This window comes from Podarcis cretensis (assembly GCF_951804945.1).
Source record: "Podarcis cretensis genome assembly, chromosome: 6".
Classification (NCBI taxonomy): Eukaryota; Metazoa; Chordata; class Lepidosauria; order Squamata; family Lacertidae; genus Podarcis; species Podarcis cretensis.
This window is the reverse complement of record NC_137175.1, coordinates 24,093,996-24,107,919: the sequence shown is the minus strand read 5'-3', so window position 1 is coordinate 24,107,919 and position 13,924 is coordinate 24,093,996. Positions and strand designations below refer to the sequence as shown.

At 45.9% G+C, this 13,924-nt stretch overlaps 1 protein-coding gene across 1 annotated transcript; it reads left to right on the top strand.

Annotated features, from left to right (window-relative positions):
* The first annotated feature begins 132 nt into the window (after positions 1-132).
* LOC307217988 (neuritin-like) lies at positions 133-13,710 on the top strand. Its single transcript, XM_079980120.1, has 3 exons — positions 133-346; positions 1,930-2,092; positions 13,166-13,710. The coding sequence occupies exons 1-3, from the start codon at positions 304-306 to the stop codon at positions 13,389-13,391; spliced, it is 432 nt and encodes a 143-aa protein (XP_079836246.1). The 5' UTR covers positions 133-303; the 3' UTR covers positions 13,392-13,710.
* Positions 13,711-13,924: the final 214 nt, after the last annotated feature.

Below are 13,924 nucleotides of genomic sequence, written 5' to 3'. Positions count from 1 at the left end.
CCCGGGAGGCAGCTGGAGGGAAAGAAGTGGCGTCTCCAGATGGGCTGAGCAGACTCCCCCCCGGGAGGGCGCGGGAGGAGGGAGCTGAGCGCTTGCAAAGCGCACCGAGCCAGCTGAGCCCTCCAAGTTACCTCGGCAGTCGCCTGCGCCGTCTTGCTTCCTCACCGGGAGGAGGAAGGCTAAAGAGGCGCCCGGGGGTGCTGCTGGTGGGGGAATGGGCTTCCTGGGGGCACGCTGTTGATGTCAGGGGTAGAGTCCCGCCGGAGCCCCTGAGCAGGGCGGCGGCAGCAGGAGGCGGCGGCTATGGGACAGCGAATGGGCACGGCGCTCCTACTCGTCGCGCTGGGTGAGTACCAGCCTTTCCGGCGTAGGGGTCGTGCTTCGATTTGGAGAGGGTCCGGATCATGGAGCTCAGTAACTAGCCAAGCTGAAAGTCTTTTCTCGCCATCCCGGAGGTGCGCACCCTCTAGTTCTAAGGGTTAGTTAGCTACCGCCCCGCATTTCTTTTGAGCCTCCGTCTGCTTTGAACATCGGTAAAAGGGGACATAAAAATCTAGGCTGTGCCCTAAGTAGGTTGCCAACTGTTTTTTTCAGGCAGTGCTCCTGTGTCGTTATTAACAACAACCTTTCAAGCAAAAAATTAACACACACCATCCTATAGACAGGAAATGATGGGAGAAGCTTCCCCTGCTATATGTCTGCATCTTGGGTAGTTGTTAAAGGCATAGGAGCTCAGGGCAGGGAAGTTGGCAAGCATTTTTGAATACTTGGCAGCAGCTCCAGAGGAAACATCACAATGAACAGGTCGTGTATTAGACATGTATTGCATGGGCTAGATGGCTCTGTTGGATAGAGTGTGGTGCTGATAATGCCAAGGTTGCAAGTTCGATCCCCGTATGGGACAGCCACATATTCCTGCATTGCAGGGGTTGGACTAGATGATCCCTAGGGTCCCTTCCAACTCTACAATTCTATGATTCTGAACTCACTTTGTAAGGTTCTGCAAATGCAGACAACCAAATTCAGGGCAGGTCACATTTCGCCTTCCATTGTACATATTTCTCACCTACATTTTTAGGCTGCCTGATCTCCAAAGAGTTCAGGGCAGAATGAATGGTCCCCTTTCTGCCATGTTATCCTCACAACACCTCTGTGAGGCATGGGCATAGTCGGGGGGGGGGGCAGGAGGGTAACTGTTTCCCCCTAAATCAAGTAAATCAATAAAATAAATATTTAACTAACTGAGGTTCTATCCACCCACAACATAAAGCCTGTTCCCTAGCATAAATCCTGGCTATGAGAGCCAGTGTGGTGTAGTGGTTAAGAGCGGTAGTCTCGTAATCTGGGGAACCGGGTTCGCGTCTCCGCTCCTCCACAGGCAGCTGCTGGGTGACCTTGGGCTAGTCACACTTCTCTGAAGTCTCTCAGCCCCACTCACCTCACAGAGTGTTTGTTGTGGGGGAGGAAGGGAAAGGAGAATGTTAGCCGCTTTGAGACTCCTTCGAGTAGTGATAAAGCGGGATATCAAATCCAAACTCCTCTTCTTCTTCTTCTATGTCCATGCTGTGAGCTTGCATCAAGGCCCCCAAGTCTTAGTACCTGCACACTGTCAGCAACTTCATGCTGGCTCTCATATGATGCCTATTAAACAGATCCAAAGCTTAGGGCAGGAGGATTTGGCATTGGCTCTGAATCTGAAATGAGGGTGCCCGAAGGAGATTCCTTGCATCATGAGCTGTTTGACAGAGGAACACTCAATCAGGAGGAGATAGACTGTGCTTTTAAGCAGAGGTCGGATGGCCATGCCATAGATGCTTCAGTTGTGACTCCGGCATTGCAGGGGGTTGAACTAGATGACCCTCAGGATCCCTTCCAAGACTACCATTCTGTGATTCCATTAAGTTACATGGATCCCCTTTCCATTTTCAGGGTACCTGCTCAGGTCACTGACTGCAGAAGCCCAGTGTGAAAACATTTACCAAGATTTATCTGACTGCATCTTAAAACTAGGAGAGAATATGGCCAGCTATGAGGAAGAAGAGGAGGAGGAAGATGAAAGGGACCAGATAAAAGGACTGTATGCCGTCTGCGGGTGAGCATGCACATAACACCATCCATCCATCGCTGACACATCTTGCTTCCAGATTCAGTGCTACTCTCCCCCAAATCCTGTTCTCCACTGTGAATTTTGGTGTCAAGTATTCCACAGTTATTTTCTAAATGCTCCAAACATAGACCTCTCCCATAATTAGTGGGTGACTCCATATCTACTCCACATCTAGGACAGGAAAATGAGACACGGGTGGTTCTGTGGTCTAAACCACAGAGCCTAGGGCTTGCCGATCAGAAGGTCAGCGGTTCGAATCCCTGCAACAGGGTGAGCTCCTATTGCTTGGTCCCTGCTCCTGCCAACCTAGCAGTTTGAAAGCACGTCAAAGTGCAAGTAGATAAATAAGTACCACTCCAGCAGGAAGGTAAATGGCGTTTCCGTGTGCTGCTCTGGTTCGCCAGAAGCGGCTTAGTCTTGCTGGCCATATGACCCAGAAGCTGTACACCGGCTCCCTCGGCCAATAAAGCGAGATGAGCGCCGCAACCCCAGAGTCGATCATGACTGGACCTAGTGGTCAGGGGTCCCTTTACCTTTTATTCCCCAGATATTTTCTAAATACTCCAAACATAGACCTCTCCCATAATTACTGTAAGTAGGTGACTCCATATCTACTCCACATCTAGGACAGGAAAATGAGACTCCACATAGACAGTAAGTACATTTTCCTGCATATCCAGGGGCACCACCATAGCTCAGTGGTAGAGCAGTTTGCTCTGCATGCAGAAAGGCCCCAGATTCAATCCCCAGCATCTCTAGGTAGGGTTGGAAAGACACATTTAAAACCCTGGAGAGCAGCTGCCTGTCAGTGTAGACAATGCTGAGCTTGGTGGATCAATGGGCTGATTTGCTATAAAGGAGATTTGTGTGTTCTTACAATGGCTTGTTTAATATACACACGGACATCTGAGAAAAGAGCATGGGTATAACCGCTCCATCTGCTATGTGCCCGTTAGGCTGAAAGGAAGCATGTGGCATGCCTTCAGCCCAGAGAAATTGGGGTCAGGGAGCCTTGCGATTAGATGCACACATCCCAAATCTCAGTTTCCCCCTTCTAAGGTTGTTAGGATTTCTGCCCTCTTCACAGCACTCTGATGTGTAATTAATAAAGGAGGAAAAGTGTTTCCCTCTGATCCTGTTTATCCCCTCCTGGACTGCTTCAGCGGCACATGGGGCAGAGTCCCTGATAACTTTGCAACCCTATGCCCCCCCCCTCTTGTGGGATGCCTACAGCATAGCCCAGGGGTGGCAGCCCTCAGGAGCTATTATACGAGAAGGAATAATTGGTGGTCTGAGGAGATGTTGAAGGAAGAGGGAGGAGAATCATGCCTGAGGAGATTCCGAAAAGATTGAGAGAAGAATGGGGAGCATATAGAAAAGGAGGAAGGGAGAAGGAACCACAGAGAGACCAGATGCCATGTTGTAGCCTCACAGAGGCTTGAGGCCTTCACCAGAGGCAGAGATATGCCTGAGAAACTTTAAAGAGTGCATGCAAACAGTCATTCTTCTCAAGTGGGATCTAATCACACACACTGGCAAATTCGGGTTGCACCATTAAAGCAGATTTGGAGCTCTTGGGCAACAAACCCGGTTCTCCAAAATGGAAAATTGCACCGGAAAGTGTGGGATAACACTTGCTTTGACGCCGCAGTTTCATGCACACCGCACACCTCTTGTTTCTTCCCTTCTTTTCCTAGCTCTTGCCATCTCACCACACCCTGCTTTTACTAAGTTGTTCACTGCCCCCCCCCCCACGCATTGCCTCTTTTCAGGGAAAGTGGGGCTGGGGCCTACACACTGTTTTGGGGCATCTGGCATTTCCCTCCCACCCCCGAATTTGGAAAGTGTGGAAATACAGTTTAAAGGATCCTATGAATAAGGATGAAACGGGACGTGGGTGGCGCTGTGGTCTAAACCACAGAGCCTAGGGCTTGCCGATCAAAAGGTCAGAGGTTCAAATCCCAGCGACAGGGTGAGCTCCCGTTGCTCGGTCCCTGCTCCTGCCAATCTAGCAGTTCAAAAGCGCGTTAAAGTGCAAGTAAATAAATAGGTGCTGCTCTGGTCCGCCAGAAGTGGCTGTCATGCTGGCCACATGACCCGGAAGCTGTATGCCGGCTCCCTTGGCCAATAAAGCAAGATGAGTGCTGCAACCCCAGAGTTGTCTGTGACTGGACCTAACGGTCAGGGGTCCCTTTACCTTTACGAATAAGTTATCCACTGAGAAGGTTTCTGCTCATCAAGATGGCTTATAAATATTCTAAAAATAAGATATAAATATAATTACCTTGGGGAGGGGTGTAGCATTGTGGTGTCAGAGGTGACATGGAGGCCAGAGAGATATTACTCTTATTCCTCTGAACTGTTTATTTATGAGCATCATGAAATTAGGCCCCACTTCTATCCTTCAGAGGTGATATTAGCTGCAAGGCGGGGGGGGGGGGGAGGTAGATAGATACCCATGTGAGAAGCTACAGGGAACAAGGCAGAGGGCCTTACTGGTAGTGGCACCAACCCTGTGGAATGCCCCCCCCCAATCAGATGTTAAGGAGATGAGTAATTATATAGCATTTAGGAAACACCTGAAGGCAGCCCTGTACAAGGAAGCTTTTAAAAGTTTAGTGTTTCATTATGTTTTTATATATGCTGCAACATGCATGTATAAAGTCCTCTGCAACTGTTCTTTTCCAGTTAGAACAATTCTATTTTTTTATCATTGTCATTGTTTTATCTATTTTTATAATTGTATTTTCTATAGTTGTAACCCACATTGGAGCCTTATGGTGACGGGTGGGTCAGAGAGCTTGCAAGCAAATAAATAAAACATATGGTAATAATTATGGATAGTAATAATCAATGAAATGCACTGATTCAGGGCAGAGGCCTAAAAAAGGCACAAGTCAGTCTTGAATCCATTTGGCCTTTCCAAGGAGGGGCAGCTTCAAAGTGAGGTGGATATGCAGCCATTTGTTTATTTGTAATCAAATCAGGATAGATGGGAAGGCAATCAGGTATCAAAGCACCAAGCAGCTCAGCCTGGAGCAGGTCTGGGCCTGATTAAAAGCGAGCAAGGGAGATGGAAGAGATAAAAAGTTTGCTGAGATAAATGGGTGCCATTGTCTAGGAATGCAATCAAGGAAGAGGCAACGCTCTGGGAAGGCATAACACCAGCTAGCCCAGCAAGAAAAAAGATGCTGAGATTAGAAAGGCAGAAAAAGCAATAAATAAGAATAGGGAACCGGCAAAAGAAGAAGCCAGATTAGGGAGAGGGTAAGGGCAGGAGGTTAATGAAGGAGACAAGAAAGTCTTGGAGGAGGGAAGATGACCTCTGAGGGGCATTGCGCCTGAATTGGAGTTTGAGCCTTGGGAATTTGTTGTTGTTGTTTAGTTGTTTAGTCGTGTCCGACTCTTCGTGACCCCGTGGACCAGAGCACGCCAGGCACTCCTGTCTTCCACTGCCTCCCGCAGTTTGGTCAAACTCATGTTCGTAGCTTCGAGAACACTGTCCAACCATCTCGTCCTCTGTCGTCCCCTTCTCCTTGTGCCCTCCATCTTTCCCAACATCAGGGTCTTTTCCAGGGAGTCTTCTCTTCTCATGAGGTGGCCAAAGTATTGGAGCCTCAGCTTCACGATCTGTCCTTCCAGTGAGCACTCAGGGCTGATTTCCTTCAGAATGGATAGGTTTGATCTTCTTGCAGTCCATGGGACTCTCAAGAGTCTCCTCCAGCACCATAATTCAAAAGCATCAATTCTTCTGTGATCAGCCTTCTTTATGGTCCAGCTCTCACTTCCATACATCACTACTGGGAAAACCATAGCTTTAACTATACGGACCTTTGTTGGCAAGGAGATGTCTCTGCTTTTTAAGATGCTGTCTAGGTTTGTCATTGCTTTTCTCCCAAGAAGCAGGTGTCTTTTGGGAATAGTCATTGTAATAATATTGCACGCTACCCAATCTCTGAGCAGTTCGAGATTCCAGGCGCTCTCCCAGGGTTTGTGTTTCTTTTGGAATGAGGTACAGCTGTGATGGCCTGGGAATCCGATTCAGAGGCTGAACCGGAGGAATCCCAGCCTGCACAGGAGTCCCCGCCTCCAGGGCCGGCTGAACTGGGGCAGGGCCTTGATTCTGAAGCGCCTGCACCTGTGCCGGATCCTCAGGAGCAGGCACCAGGTGAATCCACTCTGGCTCCGGAGGTGGTTGAGGACTCAGTGCCTACAGGTGAGTCTCCCCCTGGGCCCAGTAACCCTTCAGCCTCTTATGAACTGCAGAGGCCAAGGGCAGAGAGGTGAAGGAAACTGCTTTCTCCCAGGAGGAGTGCTCGCCTTAAGGCCAGGAGAGGCAGGTCTCCTGGGGGCCGGGACTGCCCCTGGCCTCAGAGAAGACAAAGGCCAGTCAGCCCGGTCCCAGGTTGCGGGAACAACGTCGTTGATGAGCTGTTTCGGCCAGCATCCAGTCCTGTTTCCCCCAGAGTTCCTGTCCTTGCCCGGCTTCCCGCTGTGGACCCTGCTTCACCCAAGGAGGACCGTCTGCCGACCCTCAACTCAGGTCCTGGACCTCGCCCCACGGTAACCTCCCCCCTGGACCAGCACAACAGCAGAGACTGTGGTGTTTTTAGGATATATGGTTTATTTACACATATCTACAACCTGAGCCTATGATGGAAGGGTTCACAGCATTAACAAGAAGGTCTTGCTTCTCCCATAGCCACAGCCTTGGATTCCAGCAGAAATCAGGCATGGTTCTGTCTCCCAGCTGCCTGCCTGCCTGCCTGCAACCTTGCTTCTACCTCACACACCTTAACTCTCTGGTCTGTCTTTCTAACTACCAGCGAGTTGAGGGAGAGGGGCCCCACTCATTTGCCACCTGGCACAGAGCCACTTCCTTTGTTACCTTAATGGCCTGTACCTCACCAGGAAGCTAGCCCAGCTATTCGAGGAACTGAATCCATGCTGGATCCAGGAATTAGAAGGGGGCTCAGGCATACAGCCTACCCCCTCCAAATTCATAATTATAATATTTGTTAAGAACTTTCAAGAGTTCAAAGCACTTCACACACACTATCTAGTTACAATTAGGAACAAAGGAAGGTACCTGCCTTATAGCAAATTGAACTGTTGGTTCATGTATTGTCTACACTTATGGGTGTAGTGGCTCTTCAAGGTTTCAAGCCGGTGCCTTTGCCAGCACTACCTAGAGACTTTGGAAATTGAACCCTAGGATATAAGATGTTGTACAGCCTTTCACTTTCTTACAACTTTGCAGAGTAAGTCAGTATATTAGCCTCCATATTTCAAGTGGAGAGGAATGAGGCTGAGAGAGTCAGACTGGGGACTTCCAGCTGGTAGTTCAGTTTCTTAATCACTGCAAGCAAGCAAGCTCAGCCACACACCAGATTCTTGCTGCTGTTTTTAAACCCCACTTTCTAACTCTCCGTGGTGCAGTGGTACCTCAGGTTAAGTACTTAATTCGTTCCGGAGGTCTGTTCTTAACCTGAAACTGTTCTTAACCTGAAGCACCACTTTAGCTAATGGGGCCTCTTGCTGCCGCCACGCCGCCGGAGCACGATTTCTGTTCTTATCCTGAAGCAATGTTCTTAACCTGAAGCACTATTTCTGGGTTAGCGGAGTGTGTAACCTGAAGCGTATGTAACCTGAAGCGTATGTAACCCAAGGTACCACTGTATAGCTAAAGGGTAGCTCTCGTTCTGAGGACTTCCGGGTTGGCGCCTCCAGGCAATGGCGGAGTTCCTCCGATCGGGAGGAATTTGCTCCGTGGAAATTAGGGTCTGACCACCATGGCGAAGGTGGAGACCCGTTGAAATCACAGGCGGGAGAAGCTTGTGAACTTGGGATTCGGCTGGCACCTTTTGCGCCTCCCCTACTCGCAGGGAAACCCTGATTTGGGGATCCGGAGCAAAGTGGGGTGAGCGGCGCGGTGCTTTGAATCAACTGCTTCTTTCACGGAGTGAAGTCGCATCGCTGTTGCCGGAGAGTGCTGACTTTTTCCTGTGGACAATTTGACTTTAAACAACTACCCGTGAGTAGAACGGAAAATTGGATCTTTAAATTCATTAATTTGGCATCGAAGCGGGAAGGTTTTAAACAGGAAGTCCGCCTTCCTCTTTTGTAAATAGATTGAAGCAAAGACGTTGCAAGTTAAAGCCTTGGAAAGTATTTTGTAAAGGATTAAATCTCCATTGGTTAAAACTGTTAAAAAACCCCCTTGGAAGCAGGAGAAGAGGGGGGAAATTTTGGACTTAGTGAGCCTGCAGGAGAGAGTGAAAAATTAAATTACCACTGCTCTGAACCTGGAAAAGGGCTGCCAGCAGAATTAACATTTTGGGAGAGTTCATTGACTGTGAATGGATAGCATGTTGACAGATGGCTAAATAAGAGAAATATATTGTTTCCATTGTCCTCTTCTGCGTTCAAAAAGGAGGAAAAGTAATTGAAAATTGAAGCTAACTTTATATTTTAAAATGCACATGAAAGGATTGATACAAGTGGAGACTGTTTCCCTCTAGAGGGAGCTCTTGAAACTGTTACAAGAGTGGGTTTTTTCCAGCTGCAAGATAAGAGCTGTGAGAATCAGAGATTGACCTTGGACTTTAAGAATGTTGACAGAAGGAGCTTTAGTGACTGTTTTATGTAAGATAAGCTACTCGCTGGAACAGCTTCATAAAAAGACGGATGTTATGAATTCCAAACTTGAGAACTTGGAACAAAAAGTGATAAATTTGGGACAAAAAAGTGACCATTAATACAGAAATTGCTCAGGATTTGATACAGGAAACTACTTTGACAGGACAAACTGGGGAGAAGAAGGAGAAAGTTGTGGTTGTTGAACCTAAAGTAATACAAGTGGAAGCCCCAGCCTTTCAGAGGCAAATCGAGGACTATAAGTGGAGGCCTCTTATGAATGAATATAGAAAAAGTCAGAATTTGAAGATTGGAGCCCTGCCTGCACTGGAGAAGGAAGGTTGGATAGACTCTTTCATGCAGGGATTTATTGACCTTTGGGTTCTGAATCTGGGTCAGGAGGTGATTGGAGTTGTGGGGGTCTTTGGATCTGGAGGAGTCTTGAAACATGATTTGAGATATTGTATGGACCTTGGTTCTAGCTGTGGAGAGTTGGCTGGCCTGTCGAGAGGGAATGGGGGCATGGCTGGGTTGGGGCCTCCCCGAGACTTGCTCTTCAGCATTTTCAGCATCAAAGAATATGAAGAAGAATTGCAGAAGGGACTTGGAAAAGATTTAAGAGCCTCGGACAGAAGATCTCCAGGTTGATGAACTATATGGAATGGACGGAAATGATTGGCAGAATCCGAGACCAGGGAGAAGAGATGGTGGTAGAAGATTGGGAAAGTCTAAAGTTTGTACATAGAAATATTGTAAAATTAATGAGTGTTTGAAAATTGTTGGAATGAAAATTTATGGCTTTAGCAGAAATGCTATAAGGAGTTAAGTATAAATAAGTATTTTAGTATTAATGGAAAATAAGGTTAAAAATATGTTAAGACATTCATAATGATAAAAATAGAGAAAGATGGAAAGGATTTGCTGAAACAAGTAACAGAAGTGGAATACGAAAAGGGAGGTGAGAGGAAGTTGATGAAATAAGGGAATGAAAGATAGACTAATGAAATGGTATGCTACATGTTTTTTAAATTGTTGTTGTTTTGTTTAATTTAGTGTTAAGGTTGTGTTTTGTATTCTTTTATTGTATTGTTTCTTCTTTTGTTCTTTTCTCTTGTCTGCCGTAAGTTTGAAAAGTAATAAAGATTATTTTTTAAAAATAAAATAAAATAAAGGTTAGCTCTTGTTCTCTGTAGGAGTGATCCCCAAGAACTCTCCCCCCCAAAAAAACTTTTGCTCATTTTCTTAGGAGAATTACCTCACTGAGGTAGTAATGTAAAACTTTGTATCTGGGCCATACCTTTTTAGATTGCAGGTGAGGGTTCCTATGGTGATGGTGTGAGGTGATTTAATTTGTTCAGATGCAACCCTAACTGCACTTACCTGGGAACAAGCCCTCCCTTTTTCCCCACAGTAAATCAGTACATAAACAACAACAGCCTATACAGAATCAACCATGTTTTAAGAATTAGGAAATGGATCCAGATCAGGGCTGTATTTAGAGGTTCTGTGTGCTTAACCCGTACACATGTGAAATTTAGCACTAAGCACGTTCAGCACCTAGAGAACCTCAACTTTTATTGAAATTTCTAGCCCTTAAAAGATTATGAAGTTGGGTCTGAAAATGTGTCCACCACAAAGGATGAAATATCAGAAACTATGGGGAAGACACATTTTATTGGGTCAGAAACCAGGGATTCAGCACTCTGCCTGTCTGTATCTTTGCCTCTTCTCATGAATTGGAGAAGCAGAATAAATGAAGCAAACTATATGAGCATATGCAAGCCTTAATTAACCTCCTTTATACAGACCATTGGATTCACGTTTTGTTGATGCGGAGTTAGACTTTCTTGTTTTGTTTTGCTTTAATGCAGAAGACACACAACCTTGTGCTGCAAGACCTGAGTTACTGTCATCCTGGATATGCCCTGCCATTTTTTCCTGCTATAATGGAATTAAAACAATACCGTCTTCCCATGATGTTCCTGTTCCTTGTTTCTCTCCCTCTGCTAGTGAGAAAAGGCTGGTCAGTGACAGATATGGAGATCATAACAACTGATGCCTCAGAAAGCAGCCTGCTATGAAATTGATTGTATTTGTTGTTTGCTTTTAGTTGTGCAACATTCCCTCAGAGTCCAACGCTGACAGGTCATGTGATTATGGCCTGTGTTTGTGAACAGATGGAGGCTGCAAAAACGGATGCATGCTGGGGATTGTGATTACCCAACTGAGGTGGGGAAGGGTGGGGGAGAAAGAGTGAAGAGGAACAAATACACACAAAAAATGTCCTTCAAAGTAGACACTTCAGTTTTCATGCCTCACTCTTCCTGTCTTTGTTGAAGTCAAATAATTTTAAGCTGCTAACTCACTAAATTTCTCCTTTGCCCCCTGCAATTATGCCTTTGCAGGTTGCAGAAGCAAGGCTTGTTATAAGGCAAAATGAGTTTACCTTGTTTGGCAGCAGCTTCTCTCATTATTATCTCAGGACATTTATTCTGCCACAATAGTTCTATTTAATGAGCTCTTTACAGCTGGCAATCAGATAAGTGTTCTCTGAGATTTTATGCACACACACACACACACACACACCAGCCTTGTTTCATGATTGTGTAAGGATGCCTTGGACAAAAGATGCTTTTTGTATAACCAGGGTCTTCTTTGGGCAAAATGTTCCACTTATGTGAGAAAGACTGGTGGGTTTTTGGTGGGTGTGTTCGGCAACATGTCATTAATGCAATAGTTGTGCATTAGTGATGGATTTATAGCAGACCATCCACACATTCAGCTTTATTAGATGTTTAGTGACACTTCCCCAATGTTGCCACCTTATTGCTGTCTGGGGAGGCACTCTTGTGCAATAGCACAATGAAAGTGGAGCAAATACCTTTGCACGTTTGTGGTTCCAGGATAAAGTTCCAGGATTCCAGCTGGACACTACAGGACATGCATCGATTGCAAACAAAGCAGGATGTCCACCAAGAAACAGTTGCTGGGGAAACCCAGCCAGATGGACGGGGTATAAATAAATAAATAATCATTATTATTGCAGGCACAAATAGTACTGAAAGTGGGATCACATATAACCTCACTGATACAATCATGGGCACAAATAATCATGAATGCACAATCAAAAGGACATCTGGAGGGACCCATTGTAACATTACAATCAAACATTTCCAGAAGGAAAATGTTTCAGCAAAGCCAGAAAAGATACAATTCACTTTCACAGTGCAGCTATTACAGTAACAGCCTAGCAAGGGAGTATACTCAGGACTCTGTCCTATGTCCTGCTTCCGCCCCCTTTTAAAAAATCCATTATAGCTCAAGCTATTTAGTCTGGAATCCATGTATTCATTGGAAGAACTGGAATTGATTAGCCAGGTATTTAGTTTGCACCCTGTTTTGAGCGCTTGTGGTGGGAGGGGCCAGAGGCAAAAGTGGGTGGAGAAACTTATGTAAATTTTAAATGGTAGACTAGTTTGTGCACTTACACACCCCTCTCCATCCAACAAGAGGCATTATCCGCATTCAAAGACACATTCCAGCCAGGCAAAAACACTCAAGGATGGTATGGAGAAGGGCCAGCTAGAGAGGGTGGCTGGAGAGGAGGTGAAGCCTAGAGAGAGGTGTGGAGGACCACATTCATTCCCAGGGCCTGAAGGTCTCCACCCTTGAGCTAGATCATCCTTCTCGGGGTATCCTATCCTGTATGAAAGCTGCTTAGGCATCCTGAAATTTGGTTCTTTCAACATCCATGCAATGTTCCTCATTTAGGCTGCATTCGTATGCACAAAAGCAAAATGTTAGGTATCCTAGTAGTTATTCAGGAAGGACTGCCTATAGAAGAACTTGTTCCTATGGGGATAAATTTGGCACAGGGATCATGAATTCATATTCATGGCAGCCATGTGAGTATATCACAGAAGTGCTGCTAGACTTGGATTGTCCTTTTTCTTCCTCTAAGGTGGACAGAATCACATTGAGAAGGCTGGAACAGTGCCTACTCTGGTCATAACCAACCAACCATCCAACCAACTAACTAACTAACAAACCATTCAGGGTTTATGTCAGGGGTGGACAAGCTCTTTGAGCCAGTGAACATTTTGAGTGCCATGGTGCCAGACACAAAATGGCTGGCATGGGGGTGTGGCTTTACACAAAATGGCTGGTGTAGGCAGCATATAAGAGGCCAAGCCAAAGCAAACAGGAACTGAGCAGAAAGAGCAAGAAGCCTTTTGTGGGTTGTGGATTTGAGGGGATATTTACTAAGACATTTCATGGGTCCCATAAGAGCAACTGGTGAGCACCCACAGGCACTGCATTGATGATCCCTGCTATATGTTCTGCTTTACAGATAAGCGATTTCTAACTGTGACTTCTTTGTTTTATGCAAAGAAACTAAGTCTTCTCTTTCTCCTGCTGCAGATATTGGGAAGAGTTTCACACCTGTGCCGTGGCTGCCCTTTGGGAGTGCCAGAGGGAGGCAGCAACTATCTGGGAGATGTTGAAAAAGGAATCTAGGAAAATCAAATTCCAAGGCAGCCTTTTTGACCTCTGCGCCTCCAGCAACTCCCAGAATTTCAGCTCCTTGCAGATTCCATCTATTTCGCTGTTAAGCATCACTTTGATGGTCATGTGGCTTAATTTATAAAGGGAACCACTCTGCACATATGTACATATATTTATTTCCAGATCTTTGATAAATACTGTTAGGGGTTTTGTGTTTGTTTAGTGAATGCTTGGTTACATTATAAATATGGAGGGAAATCCACTGCATTTTCCAGTGATCTGGGTTGTCAAGAACAAGTCTGGCAAGTGTTCCAGTTTGACTTTGCCTACGAGAAGTTGCTTGTGAATCTCAGCTTTAAACCACTGAACTTGGAGGAAATGGCAGCACAAGCAAAGGGGCACCTACTTTCCTTATTTTGGTCTGCTGTTTTGGATGTTCTTTGATAAAACTACCAATCAAACTATTGTGTCGATCTCTTCCCACACCTACACAACCATTCCTAAGGACAGTATCCTGGACAACCTCCTAGAACAGTAAATATTAGGGAACTAAAAAGGGCAGTTTGAGCTCTTAGAAACCATCAGGAACAGATTTTCCCAGAGAAACAAATTCAAATGGTTGTGTTCCATCTCTGGAACAATCCCCAAAATCTCTACTGACACTCTGCCGTTTTA